The 25,392-nt window shown below is 41.9% G+C and overlaps 1 protein-coding gene across 2 annotated transcripts in view; it reads right to left on the bottom strand.

Moving 5' to 3' along the window:
• LAMA3 (laminin subunit alpha 3) overlaps positions 1-25,392 on the bottom strand; it is a 933,952-nt gene that overhangs the window by 7,638 nt on the left and 900,922 nt on the right. For both annotated transcript variants that reach the window (XM_069220025.1, XM_069220026.1), the window contains 12 exons: positions 24,878-25,022; positions 24,216-24,338; positions 22,401-22,534; positions 19,415-19,532; positions 14,219-14,359; positions 12,248-12,378; positions 10,316-10,444; positions 8,522-8,675; positions 8,265-8,428; positions 5,048-5,237; positions 3,173-3,313; positions 51-210 (listed from right to left, as the gene is read on the bottom strand). In XM_069220025.1, the coding sequence (XP_069076126.1) occupies positions 51-210; positions 3,173-3,313; positions 5,048-5,237; positions 8,265-8,428; positions 8,522-8,675; positions 10,316-10,444; positions 12,248-12,378; positions 14,219-14,359; positions 19,415-19,532; positions 22,401-22,534; positions 24,216-24,338; positions 24,878-25,022 (1,730 nt within the window). The remainder of the gene's footprint in view (positions 1-50; positions 211-3,172; positions 3,314-5,047; positions 5,238-8,264; positions 8,429-8,521; positions 8,676-10,315; positions 10,445-12,247; positions 12,379-14,218; positions 14,360-19,414; positions 19,533-22,400; positions 22,535-24,215; positions 24,339-24,877; positions 25,023-25,392) is intronic.

Below are 25,392 nucleotides of genomic sequence, written 5' to 3'. Positions count from 1 at the left end.
ACATGTTTGCAAATGGGAAAAGGTCTTATATCGGGTGAAGTGCCACGCACCTATGAGGAGATGCCCCCCTGCATCTGAGAAATAGACCCCCTTCTCCGAAGCACCCTCGAAACACGGGGCGACCCCGAACAGCTGAGCTGGAGTGGTCATGCTTTTTCCATTCATTTTGAAGTTCCCTAGGCAGCCAATGACACTTTTCTTGGGTGTATTCTGGAAATGAAGGTGGGTAACATTACGAATCACGTGACCAACATTTTAAATACAACACTATTGCACAGAATTATTTATTTATTTTACATTTTGATATAGTAGCATTCTGCCCAGGACTAGTGCGCTCAAGTCATGAATACAAGACCTGCTTACAGTATTACAATGAGGATAGAACGTGGGCACCTAAATGACATTGGCTGAAACGTGTCCAAACTTAAAGTTACTTACAACAAATGACGTAAACTGTCGCACCTATAGAGCGCTAAGCTGCCACCCCATTTTTCTTCTAACTAAAGAAAGCAATTCACATCTCTCGCTGGTGCAGTTCACAGGTGCAGTATTTGAGATTTGTTAATCAGTAGGCATTCAAAAATGTTGTGCATGCTGAGGCATGTACCAATCTGGTACAGATGCGGTTAAGTAGGTAACTGACCAACTGTCAAACCTACATAGATGGCAATCATCCCTTCCCCACATGGACAGATGTTACTGTCTTAGGCAAATCATTTGCCCTTTTGCCTTCGTGTCTCAGCCTACCAAAAAATGGCAGTGCTTTGTACCGATCTAAGCGCTATATAAAACAAATGAACCGTTACATTTATAATTCTTGTACATATTAATGGTATCAGTAATACAAAATGAAAAAAATGGTATTTGCAACAGTAAACCATGCAGGTGGCAAAGGATATTTAAAGAGTACGACCTGCTGTGGCAACAAAAAAAAACTGGTTATGAAGAACGAATAAATAACTTATTTTGTAATGGAAAATGTCAGTCATTGGTACTTAATGTCAAAATTACAAGGTGTTTTGTTTAATACTGGATTTGCCACTATTCTTCTTCACAAAGGGTACCAGGCTTTTTTGTAATTGTTTTTTGCAGCAACTTAACTTAGATATGAAGAGCTAACTGTACAGTATTTTAAGATGATCTTTCATTTTTTTAAATATAAAAAACAAAGTGTTAGGACACCTTTGAGATTTGGAGCACCATCAAGGAACCTCACCGTTTCATTCATGTACTCTACGGCAGGGCTGGGGCAGGCCTCTGAGGGGTTTGAAGCACACTGAACATACGATAGTTAGGATGTGCTGGAGGGAATTGTAAGAGCTAAATCAGGCCACTGGAGGTAGCAGATACAACTCAATTCGGTGGCCTCTTAAAAGTTGAGCAATGTGACCCTGCTTCACATTGCTGCATCCTGAATTGTAGGCTATCAACTCTGCTTTGCGAGTTTGACCACATGTGAGCAAAGCATCTTTGGCAGCTTATTGTACCCACTGCATCCAACTGTAATGAAATTTAAAGAGAAATCTTGTCAGATCCTTGACAAGAAGTGCTATGTTCAGCGTCAGCTCAAAGTAAGATTCTGTCTGGATTGAAATAGGGCAAACAGTTTTGAATTTAAGTGAACAAGTACTCCAATAGAAACTTAATGCAGTGGCAGTGGGATCATTCAGAATGTGACTCCCGTCTGCTGTGAACTGTGCAAAGCTCAGTTACCCCAGTACTGGTGTGGGTGGGACTTTAAGAAAATGTGCCACTTGTGCAAGAGTGTTCTCCATTAGTCCATCTGCCAGAAATCTTATTGTCTCCTGCTAGTCATCATCTTGAAGGAATGATCATCTCAGAACTTTTCTGAGGCCTTGATGCATGTTAAGGTGGTGGCCGGTGTCTGCGGGGTTTATGCAGTGCTTGGACTGAGTGGCGTGCTCTGCATAGATAGAATCCTGTTCACAGCACAACAGTGTCACGCTGCAGAAGCGTTCACAACATTACTGTTCCAGCTTCAACCAATAGCAGTCAGGTGAAATTGATGTAAACATGGCTTGAGTCTGATAACACTCACTGTGTTTGTATGTAACGCGTGCAAACTGACTACTGCTACTTTATCCCCCTCTTCTCTCAAGTTGTCATACACAGGTGCCAAAAGAGACAATATTTAACTGTTAGGTAAAAGTACAGGGAAGTCTGGATTTATTTTAGCTCACATAATCTATTTACCCGTCAGTGTCTGTCTCATCTCTAAAAATGTTGTTTGTCTTCTTTGTCTTTTTAGTGTTCTTTGTGTTTAGTCTTTTTTGGTTTTATTTGTTTGTCCCTGTCTGAATATATTGTGGAGACATTCTTGTGAATTTAGTATACTCAAAAGACTGTATCTACTGTTTTCATTTTGTATGACCTTCATTATTCGGCCATTGTTCAGAAAATTGCTACCCAACATATTATATCAAAAAGTACGTTGATTATTATGTTTAGTCTTCTGTAATGTTTATGCCATTGTTGTATTGTGTATATTCAGATTTTGAAATACTGTAAAAATAGTATTCAACAAGAACAGCATAATAGAATCTGGAATGCTGTGTGTCATGGCTAACATAAGGGATTGTGTAAGATTCAATATTAGGGTGGTCCCGATTCCCAGCAGGGTGTGGTGAACAACAAAAATAGACTCTGAAAGATGAAGGACCATGCTAACAACTGGTGGCAATAAACCGGGAGGAGACTAACATATATTAAGAATAATTCTGGTAACAACTAGTGTGCAGAGCAAAACCTTCGATAGGCACACTAAAAATTGCTATCCATCTTGCATTCTAGATGCTTGTTTGTGGCAGTCAGTTGAGAAGATTGGGTGGAAAATATCTGTTCTGTAAAAATAAATTCCTTCTTCGTTGCATTCTTAAAGCAAAAACTACAAATGACATAATGCAGTTAAGTGGCTCACAAAGTGGACACGTAAACATAGCCCAGCATGGTCGCCTGAGCTCTGAGTTTGGTTTCTGTATGTTTGTAGATTCCAAGAAATTACCTGTATACGTGGCATTTCCTGGCGATTTGTCAGTATCGGTGGGATTGAGAAGAAAGGTATTGAAATCAACTGAGGTACTTTACACTCATCTCTTAAATTATTTACGTTAATTTACAGAAGCCGCTGTAAGTAGCCCAAACGTGCTATTACCTGAAGTCTCAGTGCTGAAAAGCCACCCAGGTAGATTGGTGACTTCATGTCAAAGGCGGAATCACTCGTCAGGCTTCCTTTTCGAACCCTCAGACCGTCGATCACAAGACGCCCGTTTTTGCCATCCCGACTGAAAACCACCTGGTGGAGGACAAAACAAATTGGCATTAGGTATAGACCAGGTTACTCTTTCGTAGGCTTGTGGTGGCTCGCCATTTACTAAGCTCGCCAGTGGCATATCCAGCCTAAAGATGGTTTCCGTAAAGCCTGTGGAGAGAAAACTCACCTTAACTGAGCTAATCATTGATTAAATTGTCACTCGACGGCATGAAAAACTAAATGGTGTTTCTCCTACCCTCACAACTTATTGTTTTTGCCTCTAACTACAAACCTATCCCTGTAACAGGTGAAGCACTTAGGGCCAGATGTAGGTAGAAACCAATTTGCGAGTTGCAAATTGCGAGTCCTTCCGACTCGCAATTTGCAACTCGCAAATTGGTATGCAGAAAGGTGCCTCAGACACCTTCTGCGACTCGCTATGGGGTCGCAAAGACCCACCTCATAAATATTTATGAGGTGGGTCGCAGTTTGCGACCCCATAGCGAGTCTAGGCACTCACGGGGATGGTGGCCTGCTGGAGACAGCAGACCACCATGTCCGTGACTGCTTTTAAATAAAGCAGTTTTTTTTTTCTCTTTGCAGCCCGTTTTCCTTAAAGGAAAACGAGCTGCAAATAGAAAAAAATACTGAAACCTTTTTGTTTCTGTGTTTTTCAGAGTAGGCAGTGATCCATAGGACCACTGCCTGCTCTGAAAAAACATTATTGTGAGCATTCACAAAGGGGAAGGGGTCCCATAGGGACCCCTTCCCGTTTGCAAATGAGTTACCATCCACTTGAAGTGGATGGTAACTGCGGGTTGATTTGCGACCGCTTTTGCGGTCACAAATCAACCCTACAACCTTACGAATTTCGCTGTTTGCGACGTGCAAAAAGCAAATCGCAATGCACAAACCCCGTTTTGCGATTCAGTAACCTGGTTACCGAATCGCAAAACGGGTTTGCGAGTCGCAATTAGGAAGGGGTGTTCCCTTCCTAATTGCGAGTCGCAGTGCAATGCAGGATTGCTTTGTACCGCGAACGTGGTCGCAAACCAATCACAGTTTGCACCCTTTTGAAATGGGTGGTAACCCATTCGCAAAAGGGAAGGGGTCCACATGGGACCCGTTCCCCGTTGTGAATGGCACTGCAAACATTTTTTCAGAGCAGGCAGTGGTCCTATGGACCACTGCCTGCTCTGAAAAAATGAAACTAAAACGTTTCATTTTTCGTTTTTGTAATGCATCTCGTTTCCCTTTAAGGAAAACAGGCTGCATTACAAAATATAAAACTGCTTTATTAGAAAGCAGTCACAGACATGGTGGTCTGCTGTCCGCAGCAGGCCACCATCCCTGTGAGGGCCGCCATTCGCAAGAGGGTCGCAAATTGTGACCCACCTCATGAATATTCATGAGGTGGCCATTTGAGACCCTCTTGCAAATTGCAGATGGTGTCAGGGACACCATCCAACATTCTGAATTGCGACTCGCAATTTGCGGGTTGCAATTCAGAATGTTGCTACATCTGGCCCATAGGCCCTAGTGTGAAAGGAAATGTCCCCCATCACGGTTAAAATACAGCAAAATTTAGGGTTGAATGGGTCAGTCGAGACTCTGGGTCCCAGTCGAATTGCACAAGCTGCATCAATGAATCCTCACTACTGGTACTAACGCATGACACCGAAGGACAGTAACAGCACCTTTTAAAAAAAAACATAGGAATACTTCCCAAAAGCATTTTCGACTGAGAAACCAATGTAACACAACCGTGGTACTTACTGTGTGCCACTTGCCATCGTTGTATGTCTCTCTGCTTCGGATCTTCATTTTATCTCCTTTGCTACCCATTGAAAAGACAAAGCGTCCTTTGGACATGTGAAGAGACATGTGAGAGTTCCCCGTTTTATTGGCAACCGAAAATATCAGTCCCTGGGATACCGCTGTCTGCACATCAATGGAGAAGTGGGACCTTCATTGGGAAAGAAGCAGGAGAGGTGTTTGTAAAATATAGTTACATATTGTCTGGACCACTAAAATTATGAGATTTTGCAGCATATATATCACGTTGTCATCTCCATCAAAAGCTACTAAAACTACAGCGGCACGTTTCACTGCGCAGTGGAAGGCCCATCGCAAAGATTGACTGGTCACCTCTCTATTGCTTATTGCTGTGTTTGGATGTTCATTTGGTACTAATTCCTACCGCATAATTTAGTCCACCCAGCCGCATAATTTAGTCCACTTCCCATTATGGGTTACAATTTGATTCAAAGGAGAGAGTTTGCTCTCCTCTTCCCTACTACATTTGACCTTATCGTTCATTGGAATGGGAATTCAACAACATGGTTGGGCTCAATTAATACAACTTTTCCAAAGTTTGGTGTATCCAAGAAATAAAACGGATTCATACAATAACAATTTTATCAGTAAAAAGCAAAAGAGATCGATGAGGGAGCGAAAGAGAGTGAGAGGGGGGACAGAAAGAAAGAAAGAGATAAATTGATAGAGAAAGTGCATGAGATGAACAGAGAACGTCACAGATACTGAAAGAAAACACAAGAGAAAGCAGAATGAAATTCCGAGAAACTGCCAGAGCAAGACTAGAAGTGAAAGAAGGTGAAACACAGGGAAATGCAAAAAAGAAATGGAAAGGGTGTGAAAAAGAGTGAGTGAGGGGAGTAAAGAAAGACACAGAGTTAAAAGAGAGATTGAGATAGAGACAGACAACACGATGTGCAGATAGCGAGAGAGACACAGTAAGAAAAGGATTGATAAAAAGAGAGAGAAAGAGGGGGAAGAAGAAAGAATGATAAAGACATGGGGAGATAAACCAAGTAAAGATAGAGAGAAGAGGTAGCAGCGGGAGGGAGAGGGAAGCGACTGCGAGAAAGAGCTTGATAGAGATCAAGAGAGAGAAATATAAAGATAAAGGCAGCAGAAAAAAGAAAGACAAAACAAAAGAAATAGAGAAAACAAGTAAAAGATAGAAAACGAGAGAAGGCAACAAAAGAAAGATAGGTACAGTGAACTGGATTTAAGGACAGATGGATATGGGGAAAAATATATAGGAGAGAGACAGCAAGGGACCGGCAGTGAGAACAGAGCTAGGGTGAGAAAAAGAGAGATAGAAGAACTACAGACAATCAGGGAAATAGAACACTAAAGACAGAGAAAAAGAGAAAAAAAAACAGAGATAAACTCACACACAGCTTTTTCTTCAATAATTTGACTGATAATGTTTCATTGATATTTTTATTGACAATATAAAAGTTGCAGTGAGTGTTGTAATATCTGGGATAATTAGCAGCGCATGGCGAAGACGGAAGTTATAGTTACCTTAGGGTGCAAGTTATGGTTACGTGAAATAATTCTAACTATAACTGCTGCATTTCTATGGTTTTGTGCCAGTAAATTGTTGAATTTCTATGGTTTTGTTTGAGTAATTTTAGAACCTAACTATGACGTACCTGTGACTTTTGGTTTTATAAGTGAATTTCTCTGTTTTTTTAAATTCTTTTTCCTAACTATAAAATACCTGTAACCTTTGTTTTTTTCAGTGAATTTCTCTGTTTTTTAAAATGTAAAGTAATTTTAATTACTGTATGTTAATCGAACTACCGCCTTTGGCCGTGTGTGGCAGGGGTTGGCCGCAGGGCCTGGCTGCACTCGAATACCTATAACCACCCAACCCTGCTCCACACACAGCGAAGAGGCCAAGCACTGTGGCCAACCACCGTAACCACCTAACCTTGTGACGCGCACGGCCTGTCTCTCTGGTCGTGAAAATAGGTGTGATAGGGTCTATGTGGGTGTGAGAGTGTCTTTCTGGGTGTGATAGTAGGTGTGAGACAGTGTCTCTAGGTGTGAGAGTGGGTGTGAGAGTGCCTGTAAGTATGTGTGTGTGTTTGTGTGGGTCTGTGAGTGGGTGTGTGAGAGTCTGAGAGAGTCTATGAGTGGGTGTGTGAATGTCTGAGTAGGTCAGTGAGTGGGTGCATGAGTCTCTGAGTGGGTCTGTGAGTTGGTGCGCGAGTGTCTGAGTGGGTCTGAGTGGGTGCATGAATCTGTGATTGGGTCTGTCAGTGGTTGTGTGAGTCTCTGAGTGGGTCTGTGAGCAGGTGTGTGAGTGTCTGAGTAGGTCTGTGAGTGGGTACATGAGTCTGAGTGTATCTTTAAGTGAGTGCACAAGTTTCTGAATGCATCTGTGAGTGAGTGTATGAGTTTCTGAATGGGTCTGTGAGTGAGTGTATGAGTTTCTGAATGGGTCTGTGAGTGTATGAGTCTCTGTGTGGGTCTGTGAGTGGGTGGGTGAACCTGAGTGGGTCTGTGATTTGGCGTTTTAATGTCTGAGTGGGTCTGTGAGTGGGTGCCTGAATGTCTGAGTGGATCTGTGAGAGGGTGCATGAGTGTCTAAGTGGGTCTGTGAGTGGGTGCTCGAATCTCTGAGTCAGTCTGTCAGTGGGTGCATGAATATTGGAGTGCATCTTTGAGCGGGTGTGTGAGTGTCTGTGTGGGTGTGTCAGTAGCTGTGTGAGTGATTTGGCCACAAAGGAATAATACCTGCCCTTTTATCCAAGAGTCCACAATTTTGCACAGAATATCTACCCAAGTGGGGTTCTTGCTCCTTCCTTGGGTAAATGTCCAGTACATATTCTACACCAAAGCTGCATAATGGAGCACAAGGAAATGTCACCAGTGACCTTGCATGTGTTTTGACAATATGATTGTTCCTGGTGCGTCTTTATTTAAAAATATGTGATAATATGAAACCCCCTTTAGAGAAGACAATGAGAGTACAAAGAGGTAAATCTCCACCAAACAAGGGTCCTTCCTCTTCACTATTTGAATCAACTGCTTCTTTGTTTGGTGTAGATGTCCTCATAGTCCTCGGCATCAAGAACTCCTCACCAAAATTGGCAGGTAACATACATAGTCTCTGGGGATTTTTAGTCCAATGTTGGTCTCTAACAAAACACCTGACTGAAAAGCACTGAAATACCTGTCCCGGGGGGAATCTGCTGGGATGCTGTGCAGCAAGCGACTGTCAGGATAATCTCCAAACTGGTAACTTCCTGCGGCAGAATGTATCTGGGATGTAGAAACGCAGCCATCAATGTTCGGTTGTGCTTCAAATTTAAGAGAACGGCTCCTTCCCATCTGCTTCTGTTTAGAAGACATTACAAAAGAATTATGACATCTGCTTACCAATGTTGATGGTAAGTGGAAGAGAGAATTGTTTGTGTCACTGGTTCTTACTGTGTCAGAAGTACTACTTTTACTGCTGCCAGGGTTTCTCCACTCCTCTATCTTCAGTGCAAGAGGTGACTCTTCCAAGCTGCATGTTCCCAAAGACACTTTGTTCTTAGCAATGTTATCAGCGAGGTTAAGGACTCTGGGAACCTTATCCGATCTGGAGATATAAACAACAATAAAATTATCCACAATCAATTTCTCACATAGGCATATTGGACTTTCCTTTTCTCTAGCTTATCCTTAACTTTGGGAACAGGGACTAAAAGGGGAGTTATTTTCTTTTGCCCTTGAACAGTCCCACTATTCTAACTTCATTCCTTGACTATTTGGGGGTAGTGTAGCTTTATCCTTAATAGTCCACAAGGGTTATTTACTATCCTAACACCAGTTCTGGAATATTTTGGGGAACGTAAACAATTCTGGAAGAGTTTTAAAAAGGGCTGAATAGTTGTAATTTTACCTTGCCTAAAAGTGCTGCCCTGAGACCATTGCTCTAATCAAAAAAGTAAGGACAACATCAAAGAATGACTGATTAAATGATTGTCTATTTGAATGGAAATGATTGGCTCTAATGGCTGAGTTGACTACTTCGAAATCTGAGATCTGGGTTCAAATCCCTGCTTTAAGACTTCATAAAAAAATGTCTGAATCAAGGGAATTTCCCTTACTCCGGTTACAATCATCTTTATATTTTTTATTGAGTTTTAGACAAATCATATATTAGGTGGACGCAGCCACCAATGGAACCATGTTTAATGTAAATGCCTGTCATTGAGAAAAGATGCATATTGTCATGTAAAAGCCAATCAGCGGGTTATCCCATTGATATGTTTCTATTTTCCAAAATATCCTGATTTCATTCACAGCCTTACACGCAACACATTTCTTTGTAGACCAACTCATGTTTGGATGCTTCATGCAGCATTAATGATCCTTGGGAATGCTTTATGTTCTTGTGGAACGTTAGGTAAGCTACCTTATACTTATTTAATGTGCATTTTATCTAGTTGTGGCCATGTCAATATCACATGGTATTGCCCTAGGGTCTAGGGTGGTGTTGGAATCTATAATGTGTGAAGAACAGAACATTAGATCAATTGAGGTTGCAAGATGTTAGCTGACACACACAATTCTTCTCTTGTCACTGAGATATGTACATTTCCAGTAGTCTGTTGAATGTTCTTGAGGTCAACTGATGCAAATTATACAATGTCTCTTCCTCGCTATGTAACTGTATTACTTGGGGCCCCAAAAAAAATTGGACTCTGCACAAGAAAAAACTAGTATGGACAGAGATTTACATCTCCACCTGACCATACCTTTAAATTTGTTTCTCATTCACGAACATTCCCATTAGTACCTTAGGATTACCTCACACTTGTGGCAGAGAAAGCAATAACAGTAAATGCATTTATCCCTCCTATGAATAGCTTCATGAATCTGTGGCTGACGTAAATAATGTAAACCTATGTTTACGGCAGAGGACACCTTTGTGAATAGGTGCCAGTAAGTGTAAAATATTTTTAATATTGGTGTATGCTAGGATTACGTAGTGGCGACCTTGTGCATACGGAATGTGCTGAGAAACTATTTGCTGAACAGTTATATCTCTGAGTCGAATGTTCTTCTCTATAGGTCGTCATCATATATGTGTGATCAAGTGAAGAGATTTCAGGTCTTTTAGAACATGGTAGGCTCTGTTCACACTCTAACAAGGGAAATCTCGCTAAGTTGAGGTTTTGTTACATTTCTTGATACTTCAAAGATTATTCAAAAACATGCATACCAGAAACTTACCTTTTTATGAAAACATTGGTGATGCACCCCTCAAAGTCACTTCCACCCAGGTTTATTGGACCTCCTGACCCTCCTGATGAGGCTGGAGACTGCCTGGTTACTGCTGTCTCATCAACAAGGAGCTTCAGTCTAGAAAGAAAGGGAAATAACATGAGTGCAAAGTGAATTGAGAGAATAGATGATGTGAAGGTCAAGTTAACTCTGAAGACATCTTGAAGTGGAGACCCATAGGTGTTCTTTTTATATGCAGTTAGGGAGTTCCTGTACTTTTCACTGTTTTGAGTGCATGAACATTTGCAAAATTTGTAATGCCGCAATTAGTGCACTGGTGCTGCTATAGTTTTCTAGCACAGATTTTAATGATTCTAATATTTATTTCATGACCCATTGTTATAGAGTACCCTTTTAGACCCTGTGCAGGTTCACTACACTCGGCCCCATGCTTCTTCAGCACTGCAGCCTAAACTTTAGCTCAAAAACCAAAGAGAATGCCGCAGGCATCCTCTTACAATGGCCTTTTCCCCTGACAGTCCATTACATCCAACCTTTCTATCAGGAGTCACCACAGTGAGCCGTATGGCTAAGAGTACATTGCCTGTTTTGCAGATGTCCTCTGGAAGCTCATCCAGGGCCACTCTTGGCCTCTTGCATGCTATTAGATTTACTGCTTTAGTGTTGGTTACATACTTCTCAACCGTGTGTGCAAAATGAACCCCCGTCCCTCAGTCAAGTGTGAACAATTCTTGTTACACACACAATTAGGTTAAGCATTGTTTCTTTGATTTTGCCTCATGGAGTATCACACAAAGCTGCAGCCATTCGGCTCCAAGAAGACCTCAGGCAACATTTGTAGGATTATTAGCAAGGTCCAGTACATGAAAGACAATGGAGTCCTCTTCCTCCTAGAGACGCTATCTTTCCAGATTTTCAACAGTGTCCTTCCTGTTCGGACACATACCCTACTGTTCAAATAGATCCCTCCAGATCCTCGCCCTGATCCTTGCTGTGTAAGTGTAAACGTTTTCAAATCTTGATTTGAAGGATCATGTGACAAAAATCTCACACAGCATAATATTAACTATCGCCATAGAACAAGCAGTTCCACCTTCCTGGCCTGGTTCCCGTCCCACATCGATGACTGGTATTCCACACACTATCCCAGTTCCGCCCAAAGCTATCCTGCTTGCTTCCTCATTACTACCCAAATAAAATACAACCATCTAAAAATGTTTGCATGCTTTTAATCTGGTCAGCATTAAATGTAAACTCTACCACATAATCCATAAAGCCATGTGTACAAAAACGGTCTATTTTACCAGCAAGAATCACCTCTCTCCCATACTCACCCGAGGGCTGGATATCCACAAAATTCAAGGGGAACGGACATTGAAAGCAAGATTTCTACGCTTCAGGGCTCTGAAACTAACAGCAGCTATACATAGACGAGCCCACCCTCCACCCTCCCTCCCCCCGCTGTAACTGTTCAGGAAAGAATTAAAAATACACTTTGCCACCATTTTTCTGCCAGCCACTGACTAAAATTCACCCACAAACCCTCAGTTTGTTGACCTATGCCAGAACATTTCTTTTTCTCCTCAAAGTCTGTTTGGCCTCTCTGCAATCCCTACGTTTCCTTACACATGCTATAAAAATGCCTACCTAGCACATTCCTACCCGTCACTATGCAAAATGCCCCAGAGGCACAGACCTCCATTAGATAAATACACACAATTAAATATTAAAAGGCTTTATCCTACTCCTGTTAGACGTAATCAGCAGGTCTCATAGATTTTTTATCCATACGTTGCCATGCCACCAATAGCACAAGCTGCAAATTGTTATTGTATCTTTTCACAATATAGTACTGAAAATATTAATATATTTTTGAACAATTATGTTTTCAAGTGATTATTTTTTAGGAATGACACATACTCATTATTTTCTCTTATCACGGACACATAATGCAACTGTCCATCCGCATATTTCTCCTTTGAGATGAGCTGGCCGTCTCTCACGTTGACTTTGACAGAGCCTTTGTCCAAGCGTATGCTTAGTTCATCTGTCTGAAAAAAGAGACATCACACAACAAAAAGGTCAAATATAAAACTTTTTTCATTGATGACAAAAATGTACAGTTTTAAATTGCCAGGGTACATGGCTTAACCTCAATGTTTCCAGTCCCTAGACAGGCTTTAAAGCTTTTGGAAATATTGGTATGTCATATAGTTATGAACATATTCTTACCAAGGGCAGTCTATCCATTCAAGGGAACCAAAGATTCCCCTACAAAGCCAAGCTAAGTAAGGCTCCAAATTAAATTGTGAAAAACCAGGAGCATTACGGGCCTGGTTACGATAAGCTATTGCTACCAGGAACAAGTAAAACGTTGTTATTGTTGTAGGTGATGTGTAAAGTGTGTGTTGTCACAACAGTGGACTTTTGTGGAAAACTCGGTTCACAAGGTTTAGCGGAAGGCACTAACCAATGAAATGCAGAACCTAACATTTGTTCAATGTACAGCCAATGGTGTCGAGAGGAGATATTGACAATCTTGAAGAGTTCCCTTTCACATTGGAAGGACCTAGTAGGGCTGCTGTTGGTAAAACCGTGTTAAAAATGGGCAACATGTTTAGTTGTTTGAAGTGCTTGGGGTGATTATGTTTAAGTCCTACTTCTTGCTCTACTCTTCCTCAGTATTTGCAAGTGTTGCCATGAGGCACAGGATACAGAATTATGGCAAGGAAGATGGTGCAGACAAGCTTTTATGTAAGCCTGCATGCCACGTAGTAAGGCAAATCTATAACAAGCTAGATTTCAATTGCGCTCTATGGCCAAAAAGCACAGCGGGGTTACTAATCAGCGTCAGCTGGTGGAACCAATGCGCTACGGAAAATTGAGGGGTGATGGGGCACTTCCCGTAAATTCGATATGGTGACAATGATCCTCTCCAGTGCTGGCAACAGTCCATGAAGCATCTTTTGTAGTTGTCCCTCTCTCCACTCTTCCTGCTGAAACCACTTGCTTCAATGGCAAAGGTAAAATGGTGGGTTGACTAGTTCTGCTGCAGTGCGCAGAAATGGATCCTTCATGTACCCTGGAGGTCTTCACATCTGTATTTGCACCCATGGGCAAGGAGTACTATGGGTCCAAGTCATAATTATTATTGTTGCAAGTCTTGTGCCCAGCCGCTCTGTGCTGCAATATGTTAGTGTATCTATTGCTGCACATGGGATTATCCTAGTCACAGTGTCTGCTTTCACTCCTTTTATGCCACAATCTCTCTTGGTGCTACAATCACCATTTCTCAGCTTTCAGAGGAAGGGAGCCTGGACGGTAGTGCAAGACCCTGAGTAATACCCAACACTGACAAACATGCACATACTTGTACCAAGGTGAAGTTCATTGTTCGCGTTCTTCACGCTAATCATCTAAGGCTGAAATTGTTGAACAAAGTACAGAGGACATTTCTTTCCTGATAAAAGTAAGCCATGTTCTTAATGAGACGAAGGCCCTGTTGCATCCCATATAAGTTAGAAGTGCAGAATTTGTTAAAAAGCACAAATCTGTTGTTGCTGACGGCACTGCAGAATGCAGCGGTTGGCAAATACCAAGGGTATCTAGTCTTGATTCTATCTTTTGCCTCTTCTACCACACTACAGATGCACTCTTTAACTTCTTTTTATTCTCTGGCTCCTACTTTGTTACAGTTTTCCCATCTTTCTCTTTCTCCCCTTTCTCCCTTTTCAGCCTTTGTCTTTCTTGCCAGGGTCAAATTCTGATGATGAAAAATAAACCCAGGTCTCAAAGAATGAATACTGGTGCCCAACATCTGCGACCACTAGCAAAAATTCAACCACACCTAAGCAGACCCCCCTTCACTTACTAAAATATAGTATGGCATACCTGTACGGAGTGCTGGAATAAAACTGCATCAGTCTGTTTTGTTTGAAATCCAAATCCAGCTTGGAAGTTGTTCGGGAAGGTGAAGTCAGTTGAACCGAAACCGAGTGTTCCACTTCGAGAGAATTCTGCAGACCGCACAATCTAGGAAGAAAGAGAACAGTTATCCACATCCTGAAACTCCATCACTTTCAATCACTAGTGTCTGCCATTTTTGACTACTAGTGATGTCAGCGGATTTCTACATTCATTCAACGGATCAGATAGTAGTCCAAGCTGGGAATATCACGCCACCAAGAAGAACATCTTACTGCATCTGTTCACATACTCTGTTCATGCTTCCAATACACTAATCAGAGCTACTGTCAACTCCTAACCTGCACATTAATGACTAGTGGCAGTTGTGTTGCTTTCTGGTACGCTTCATGGCATTCTGGTGCACATTTCACCAACACATTTCACCAACAGAGGTTGATTTGTTAATGTACACACGTATTATTTATTTACATAGGAGACTGGGGTCCTCTAAGTGCTGCAAGAGGTGTCTGCTGTGCTCCCTCGGCCCCCGTGCTCCCTCCAGCTGTATCCATGGTCAATTATTGATAGTCATATGACCCAGGTAATGTGTGTCTGGCTGGCTGATGTATATAGATCGTGCATGGTTGAGACTGACACGTGTCTAGACTAATCCAAGGAGGTTGCCCTAATGGCTGTTTACTGGCTGTTGATGGCTTGTTTATGCAGGGGTGTTTTAGATACTTTCCAAAATGGCAGTGATTGGTTTGGGTTCTCAAACTGGGTCTACTGGCAGTCCGATGGTGGGGGTGGGAGGCCTTACAGTCCTTAGTGACTGTATTCATGTATAAGCCACACATGTTTCGACTGCTGTAATGCAGTGTGGAAACCCCAACTTATGGGTGGAATTTATGAAGTCTGAACCTATTAGGTGTTGATAGGTTTAACACTGACATACACACAACCACTTACTCACAGATGTTGAGATCGGGATATTGGTTTCAGGGACTCAAAAACTGCATTTCACTAGGAAATATTATATGCAGTCAGCAGGTAACATATTATGGCTTATATAACAAAGGTGTCTTTGGAAAATAAAGGTTGTACTAGTAGTACTCACAGAATGTTCACAGACTAAATTGCCTGAAATTACACGTCTGCGATTCTATGAAGGTACTTACAATCCATCAAGTCAAACAATGATGATACCCTCATTAAAGCAGTCAATCACAATTACTCTTCAAGGTGCCTTCTATAATTCCTCCAAAGCATGTGGGGTATTATGGGTGGTGGAAAATGATGGGCCAAGGCTTATAAGCACAGTAACAATAAATAAGTGACGTATGATCAGTAGGGTGGTATGTCGATGTCGCTCCTCCATCTTATCACCTCTGACACCAACTGTTAGAGTAGGCCGGGGGAACTGGGATGGAGTGCAGCGGACATTCAACATTTTGTGGAAGCTGTCAGTTTGTGGATATTCACACACCATATGTTGATAGTCTGCCATCTTGGAAAAGCACAAAAGAATAGCCCTATGAACGGCAGGGCTGAGCACCCTTTCAGGGTAGAAAAGACTCGCCGTTGAAGAACAAAGCAGGAAATTCCACTTCTTCAACGCCTGTTATCATGTGCAACAGAATTTAGAAGTTATAAGTAAACTGTTAAAAAACTGATAGGATAAATAAACAAGCATTTGCAATACAAAGGGTCTCGTGTTAGCTCAAGTTAGAGGTATTAGCATTAGCAAATTTTTGCATTGTAAACTCCTAAGCGGACTTTTCTTGCCAGTTAAATTGAAAATGAAAATAAAACAGTTTCACATAACTAACCAGGCTTTTCTTGCCATATAAACTGAAAAGTAAAAGTTTCACATAAGCGAGCCGACGTCCGCCATCAGCACAAAGCAGACACACAAAGGGAAATAAAAGTTTGCTCGCAGTGAAAACGGCAAAAGTGCAATTATCTATGTAACAGGCTTGATGTAATACAAAGCGCTCAACTACTGCCCAGCGAGATTGCGCTGCGAAATAAAGAGAAAAAGTAGTCCAGAAGCCAGATGGAAAACATCAAGACTTGTATGTTCTTAGTAGTTGGTTGATGCGCTCGAGGAGGGCTAAACACCAGAAAAGGCATGACGTATGCATGCCTTCCACTAATGAAATCAAGCAGATTTTAAAAGGCAGGCCCACGGACCAATGAAAGTGACTGACGTGACATGGGCTTAGTTAGAAGCCCAAAGAGAGATTACATCAGGGGACGGAGCGCTTTGCGCTCGCCCCTAAAAACTAGGGGTGTACAAAGTCTTTATTGCACAAGCGTACTTTGGAGAAGGCACTTATTAGTGGTCTTCTTGTGGATTTTCCCACATTCAGTTCCACTATGGCCAAATGTTTGGGCTACCTGAGGTAGTACATAAAACTGTGCATTAAATCCTGTCCCAAAAAACGCAATATAAATTGTATTTTCAGTCATTCTCACATCCTGTTCCTCTACAACCAGGCTCTGGATAATGGGAGGACCTGGACCTTTCTCTCAAGCATTAGTTGGCGTTTCGTTGCACAAGTTAATAGCTTCATTACTTTTCTTTGTAGGTGACTTGAAACTCGAGTTCAAAACTAATGTCTAACGTGTAGACCAGGGCAACGTTTTCATATTTTTCGTGGAGGCTCACGAGTAAAAAAAAAAAACAGCCACTCCACATATCCCTCCTTGAAACATATTTTGTTACTGTGATATGTGTGGTTGCTAGGTAGCCATCCTCCGTCTCACAATCATGTGATGTAAAAAGAGACAGTCCTCTTTTCATGTTTATTCTGCTTGTAGTCTAATGAAATGAGTAATAATGTAACACCTACGGCGACACATTCTTATTCGGTTTCAATTTGAATGTGGTGGTTCATATAAACAGCGACTGATTAATGGTGATTATTTTTTTAATGGCTCAGGGTATACATTATTGACTACTGCAAAGTCGTCTAAAGTGTCCCAGATTGTGAGTAACAAGGAACGCGTGTGCGTCCACGCGTCTGTGAGAGTGACTTTGTAGACACATGTTCGGAAAAAGTGGACTAGTGTGTGCTATTTGTTAATATGACCTTTTGAAAACACGTTGTCACAATTGTGGTTGCTTGTCTTGTTGTAAAGCCTTTTCTCATGAGCTCCAGGGCCTCAGAGAACACAATTCCCAACCATGTGTTGCCAGGACAGGACTAGTCAGGTGTTTTTTATTTGAATCCTTATGCAACCAGTTAATCAAGTCAGAATCTTAAAACGATCGGATTAACCATAACCATTAAGCATTATATTTTTGGTACTTTTTGAAAATAATGGTTAATTAAGAAGTATCCCACTGAACAACGACTCATCTTCTAAGCAGCAACTGGCTGAAGTCCCAAAGTCTCCCTGCCCTAAGAGTTTTATTCTCTCTATTCCCTTGTATTTCTTTCCATTTTGATCGCTTTTGGTCCATGGTTATGTAGAAGCTCAGAATATCGAGAAGAAAAATATCGTACAACAAAAAAGCTAGAATATCTTTCCCCGAAAACAGTGAGCGTAAGGTTATATAGGTAGGGATAGGTTTACTATTACCTCCGTACTACGTGCCCTGAAGGTATATAAATCACCAGGGTACATATATGTAGATTTAAGAATAGTAAACCTACACTTACCGGAATGATGTTTTAGTAGTCAATAGTTTTGTGCCAATATTTTTGTTCCACGATGTTTTTCCATGATATTGTGGTACTACACCATCTTAGCAGTTTCCCAATCTCCACGGACGGGAAGATTCTGCAGCAAAGATGATGTAAACGTCCCTCAGAAACCCAAGATCAAACTGGACATCACTTCCGGAGGCAGCCTCAAGAGCGTAATGTTCGCACCAGGAATGTGGCACTGCCCATGTGGATGGCCTACATGCAGAAGTCCGGAAAGGGCAGCGGAATATGTCCCAGATCTTGGGGAATGTAGATGGGCACCAAATGGAGGCGTTGTCTATGCAAGCTGTAACAGCAATATATATGTGATGTAATGAATGCATCTGGCACTGCAGGCCTTAGTTGCAGCTTAGCCTGCATTACTGCCCTCAAGGTCACTATGGAGTGCACAGCTCTGGTTTAGTCGAAGTATAAACATAGCATCTCACACATCAAGGTTTTACAACGTCTCATCATCTAAGGAATCATGCGGGCCAAAGGTCAAAGGAAATAATTCTTCTCTCAGATTTAACTCTGTCAACACTGAGGATGAAGGTGGGCTGAGCCCTCAGTCCGTCTTCTCCCGAATGAACATTGTGTTTCAGTGTCCAACGGACGCTGAAGCTGACGTGTGGCATCTAGAAATGTCTTTTTTCGTAGGAAACGTAGAACGCTAGGCTCAGCAATATTTAGATGAAACAAAAAATGTTAGCCATTTTTCTGCACATGAATATAGAACAAAACATGGAGTTGTTTGTGCTAAACAAGAGGCACACTGCAGCCATTTCTCAGTACAGCGAGACTATCTATAGCTCCCTGACCCTAATCGATTTCAAGGACAGATTTATCAACCTGTCATGGCGGCTCACTGGAGAACCCTCCTGTTCCTCACATAGTTACTTCAACTAATCTACACTGGAATGAACTTAAAGAAACAAAACGTGGTGAAGGAATGCCTCCAATGCCACGGAAAAGGCACAGAGGATCTAGCAAGGGCGAACCAGGGACCAGCTAATGTCTTTTAGCCAAGAGTAGACAAGAAATGGCAGGACTGAATGGGCTGAGCTCTCCTTATTTGCCGTCCAACTGTGCGTATTTGTGTTTATGGGGTGTATTGCATTCTATTATACGGTGCGTTACAGCGCTTACAACACCTTTGTGGGGCGCTGAAGCGGGCCCTCGCATGGATAACATACTAGACCGCGTGGAGTGGATGGTTGGAGGGGTGTTGTGTTAGTTTTAACCCTACGTGTGTAGTCTGTCCATGTAATGCCTGATGACCGTCTGAGTGCAGTTGTTGTGCTATGGGACACCGCTTGGCATCACAATAATCCGCCCTGGTGATTTTCTACAGGTTGTGCTTGGATACACTTCAGTTTTCACTAGATCTCAGAATACTACTGAAAAAACAGCACAAAAACTGCAGAATCAAACGGGCCTTTTTACTCTTCAGAAAGTGCACTGGTTTTGTAACTTTACTGCTCACCTGCCAGCTCTCAGAGCACCGTCGACTGACGCCAGTCGTCTCTGCGAATGCAGGAGTACCGGTCGGATTAACCACGTTCGTCACGCAGCCCCATAGTGGTGGGGTAGAAATGTTGAACCTGATGGAAAGGAATTCAGGAAAACATGTAAATGACATCAGGAACATAATGTTACATTATATGCATTGACAATCACTCGTGGGCCAGTGAATGTTTCTCATTTGGTACTGGAGAAACAGAAGCTCTTGTTGAAAGGTCAGGGTAAGACTCTGGTATGGTAACCTGGTTACTTAGCATTTTTACTGCTACTATAGATGTAACCAATGGCGGTATTACCACAGTTTATTGAGTTAATTCTGTCACTGATTACAGCCAGCAAATGACTAGTAGTAATGGATGGAGAAACTCTAGAAATAATCAGTACGTTGATGCACATTGGAGGTCTAGATCCACAGTGATGCGGAGCCGTAACGCGGTTACCACTGCTAGGCATTGTCACTGAATTGGCCAGTGTCGTCATGGGTGTGTGAAATAGTTTATGTCAACCATTGAATGGGGCATTCAGAAGAAAACAGACTGTGAAATCAGAAGGAGGAAGCTAAGATTGGAAAAGTGATGGCATTACAGATTGATTAACATTGTAATTTAATTTCTATCTGTTGTACTCAATACACGTGACAGAAAGCAAAGAAAAAACAGGTTTGGATGAGCTTAATGTTCATCATCGTCACACAAGCTTTATTCGGTCATATATAACCATCAAAGCAATAAAAAAAGCACCTTAATCCAAGAATTTAACATTTTAAAAAGGAATTCAATTTATGGGTGAACATTTACAATAAGATAAAACCTTTAATTTCTTATCCTAAAAGTTAATTTACGCCCACTATGTAAGAAGTAGAGCCAAGGCACCCACGTGTAAACAATATTCGCATTGGGTACTCAACAGTTTCTATGCATGCTGTCACGCTATTTTACATATTTTGCATTCGAAGAGTTGGCGCTGGCGGCGAGTGCAAAACATGAGCAGGCGTAATTTGCGTTTTCCTTAAAATCTGTGGTAGTGCAAAAAAGGGCTCAATTTCCAACAGTGAGGGATTATTCCACTTGGACTAAACCAAATAGAGAAAAATACTGAAAATGTATTTTAACACATTATTGATGCCTACATTTTTTTTTACTTGATGAAAACTCCACATTTACCAAATACATTTTGGCGTACTCCTTCAAACTTTCAACATCACGCGCCTAAACAACAAAGAATGGTGTGATGTACTCATGACTTACACTTCAATTTCAGGAGAAAACCCAGAGTAGTACTTGTCTAACTCTGATCTGCTCCTCCAATTCAGGCATAATAGGAGAGTAAATTATAGCAAAATGTTTGAGAAATGGGCTCATATATTTTCAGGACTACTCCTGGGGTTCTTTGTGAACACCATGAAGGATGGACTTCTACTTCAAACATGGAAGTAAGCCTATGCGAGTAGGTTTCTGATGTTTAGACTTTAGAGGCTTATTTAGTCATTGGCTGGTAGTACTATATTCTGAGATGTAAGCAGAGGTAAGTGCTCTGCTGCCCCGATGGAATGCAGCCTGCCACACTTGGCAGTCTCAGTGAAGCAGCGGAGATCACTGTGCCTTCAGAGGAGCGGCCAACCATGGCTGCTTTGCTGAAGGCACTGAAGCTTTGTCGTGAAGGCTTCATGTTCAGTGCACCCACAAAGCAAAGTGTTTCGCTTTTAAAAAACAAACTCCCAAACCGGAGTTTGTTTTTGAAAAGCTATAAAAATGAATGGCCCCACACGCTAGGAGTTTTTCACTAGTGTGTGGCGTTCCTCACTGGTGCGTGTGGGGTTCATTAATCCTACTTTCTGTTTGGGATCGCCAATCTTTCCCTAACGGTGCCAACCAGGAAAGAATTGTGTGGTAACGTCTACCTTCTATAGGGTGGACGGTCTGATTTCCATTTAACGACTGGACCAATGTCCATCTTTCATAGGTTTCCCTGAGAGAGCCAGTGTAGGCTTCGTCAATGGAAACATGGCAGTTTCTTCACCTTTAAAAAAGCAGGGAAAGTGCAAGTTTGGTGGGCAGCATATTCTGCCACAGTTGCGGCAGAGTACCCTGTTTGCCAAATTCTAAACAAGCCCCTTGATCTTTGTAATTGGCGTCCTATAGGAAGAACCAGCTGCGGTTGTATAGCCCTTCCGAATAATGAAGCTGCAGCTTCCCAGCCCTTCCAAATAATGCAGCCTGAAAGATTATTAGCAATGATCCCTTTTGTTATCAAGAGAAACCTCCTACTCCTTAATGAGAGCTCAGACACAGGATCCCTACCACAAATCAGACTTTGGTGCAAATCAAAGATAGGATGCTCACAGGCTAGGGTAAGTTCAGCTGAAAAACCTACAAAAAAACCTTCAATGAATGTCCCTAGCATCTGTGACGGAGTAGTCACCACCACCCGCTACAGCATCACAAAACCAACTATGTGTGCTTCACTATTATTTAGTGCTACATTCCAGTGTGCAACTTAAGATAAGCAACCAAGAATCTTTAGTCACTGAGCTGCACACGATACATGCCTGCTGCTATTAAGGTCCTGACAGCATGAGACACAGCATATGGGGTCATAAACACCTGACACACACGGGCACTCAATTGATTTCATAAGATCAGACCTTTTTCTGCACCTATAGCATTACAACTAACCACTAAAATGACCTTGTGTGTGCACCACACCGTCTTCGATAGTGCTGAAATCAGTAGCCTTGTCTCTGTGACCGGGAAATTGTTTCACACATCTATCACCTATTCTGCAAAGAAGAACACTGCTATCGGACCAAACATGCTGTACAAGGCATCATATTCAGGGTAAACCTCCTGGACTTGAGGGCTAGGATTGTTGTGCTGCTAATTTTGGAAGTATAGTAAATACATTTTCAATAGGTGCTCCTATAAAAAATAAAGTCGATTTTAACTCACTTTTCTCTGATATCTGATGGAAGTCCGCCAATGTAGTATGTGCTAAACTGGAATGCATCACAGCTTTCGTCGATCACAATAGATTTATCTTCAATTATAGAAATTTTGGTTTTAGGGATAATCCGCACCTTAATCTGAAAGAGATAAAAGACAAATAAACTCAGGATTTGGAAGGACCAGAAAGTGTGCTGCAGCACCTTCTAAAATCATAGGATTGACAGTACTCTCCCTACACTCCCAAGTGGCCTCAAAACAAATAAAAAGAAGACCATGGTTAAAAAATAAAATACTGCATCTGCAGGTTCCAGTTTTAAGTGGGTGGAAAAAAAGAAGTGAGTGTTAAACGGGCAAGATATAATGGGTTATGTCCCCGGCATCAAAGCGTTTGGCCCTTTGAGGCACAATGCATGGTTGGAAGGAACCACACATGGGATTTGGAGGGAGATGGAAGGCAACAGTAGAATGTTTAATGGTGGCCTAAGACTATGATCATCACTGGACTATTTTCCAAGCTAAGGGACTAGTGGACTAATTGTTCAATTATAGGAATAACTACAAGCTATAACTTTTCCCGAGCTGATTTATAAACTACTGTATATCAAATGACTCCCTTGCTCTTTTGTTGCTCGACTTCATTATAACACTTAAGTAAGTGCAATACAATTGATTACATGCTGTTAAGCATTTAGGTATAACTTTCATCTTTGTTTATACCAAGCATTTGGAACGAGATGACTAAAGATTTCCAAAAGCTGGAAAAAGTAGTAACCTGGCCTAAAAAGGGAATTACCAGCAGTTATCTGGTGGAATCCACATGTCGGCACTTCATGAGCATCTGTATGGCACTTAAATCCCCATCAAGCTGCGAGCTATACCATCACACTTATTTATCAGGGTAGATCAAATGTGCTGGTGCTGGTTGAGTCAGTCCAGAGTGAAGCTGTTTTCTCAACTGCATGGAACTATCTTTCAAAGTTTTGGTGGTAGCCTTTAGGGTTACCTTGAAGGGAAAACCGTTCATTTCCCTTCCTTACCCTCAATCTAACAGTGCAGGCCCTTCAAAAAGAAAGGAACATTTTTCTAAGATCTTCAGCAAAGTACTGTCCACGAAAAACCAAAGGTACTTGGTAGTGTAATCAATGCAGATTATTCACACAATCTTTATTCTTACACGGCTGGAACGAATTTTGCTTTAATCAAAGAAGTCAATAAGGGCTTTACAGTGCCATCGTAAGCACTGGACTGAGTCAGATGGAAATTTTTGTCCCAGCTAGTTACATCTTTGAACCTAGATCCTTATTTTATCTTTGTTTTGGATCCTATAATATAAAACAATTGGAAGGATAAAGCATGTGGATATAATCTCCGAAGAGTGGAATATTGAAAAGCAAGGTACAACTGCCTGCGTCCTCAAATATGGTCCCATTAAACAACATGGGCTACTTTAAAAAAAACATGTTTCCCGCTTGGGAATGCAAACAAAGAGATGGCGGTCTACTGCAGGCCCATGCAGGTCCCAATCTCTGTGTTTGCAGCCAGCCACAGGGGGGCGCCAACAGCAACCTGTATAAGTAATATTGATTAAGCAGGTCATCTGCGACCCCATGCGACTGGACATTTTGCAATTCCAATCCAGGCTACGCCAGACTAAGAGCACACACACTTCTCACTATGTGTAGCTAATACCATGAATGAATGAGCATCTTGCAGAAGCAGATGGTGACCTCCCAGAGTGTACAAAACACCAGTAATAAACAACTTGAATTACTTTTTGTTTTCGTCCTTTCGTTGCACGTTTACAGACGTAAAACATACCGTATGCTCTTGCCCAACTTTGATGAATTCTTTCTTGCTTCTTACGCTTTTCACTTCGTCAGAATTAACCTGGTACTGGAGCACGAGGAAGCCATCTTCGATAGCGACACTGAAGTAATTGTCCTGCAACAGGAAGGCATCTGTCACCTCTCTAGCATACTGTAGCAGGGACTGCCGCGAGCACAGTCATTTGTATGTCACCATACACCCCAGTCCACCCACCACCACAGCAAAAACTATGCTGGTGATTTCTGCAGCTGCTGTTGTCAAAACTACATGAGAACTAAAGAAAACTGTGGGTTAAAGGATATCGACGGATATGCATTATGTTTCCAAAGCACTAAACAGCATAACTTCAAGGGCTGTAATATTGGCAGCACAAACCGGTATTGCAAATCATTGACAGTAGCCACTGAAGAATAAAACAAAGTCGGGTTTTGAAAATGACTAACAAATCCATCTATCCATCCATTCATCTATCTAAATGTTGTGGCTATCCTGAAAACCTGACTAACTTTTACTATTTGGCTGCTCGATGAGCCTAGTCCGAAAGCGCATGTGATGTGCAGAGGTACATCATCTCAGCGTTACAACCACAACAGCTCGAGGCACAAAACACCAAGCCCATAGCCCAATGATGAATCATTCATGCGAGCTCTTACGTCATTCTGGGCGAAAAAGAGCAGGCCATTGTCAGAAGCTGGCTTAATTGTCTGCTCGTAATATGAAGTTCTCTGTGATATTCTCGTATCAATGCGCGCGTAGCCGGTTCCCTCAAAGAAATGCTTGTCAGATGGTGTTTTCTCCCTGCAACAAACAAGAAAACAAAGGCCAGTTGTACTGATCATTAAAGAAGCTTTCATTAGGTAAATAGAATTGTCCTCAATGTGGTAGCATCCACAACTGCGGGTTCTACAGGTGATTTATACACTACCAACGCGTTCAGCCACCTCTGAGGTTGAAGATGAAGCATCTGCTAATCAGTGCTTAATTTGAGCCGGTGGTTTCCGGTGGGGGGCACCGGCACTTATTTTTGGGGGTTGGCACTTATTTTTCTGCATCACGCATTTACTTCGCGCAAAAGTCACACATGGGAAAGACGGAGAAAGATAGGAAGGCGATAGCGCCAAAAACGGAGAAAGCAGAAAGCTGCAAGAGTGAGCTAAAAGGGCAGGAG

This window comes from Pleurodeles waltl, chromosome 2_2 (assembly GCF_031143425.1).
Source record: "Pleurodeles waltl isolate 20211129_DDA chromosome 2_2, aPleWal1.hap1.20221129, whole genome shotgun sequence".
Lineage (NCBI taxonomy): Eukaryota > Metazoa > Chordata > Amphibia > Caudata > Salamandridae > Pleurodeles > Pleurodeles waltl.
Note: the sequence above shows the minus strand (reverse complement) of the source record. Positions and strands in the feature narration are given on the sequence as shown.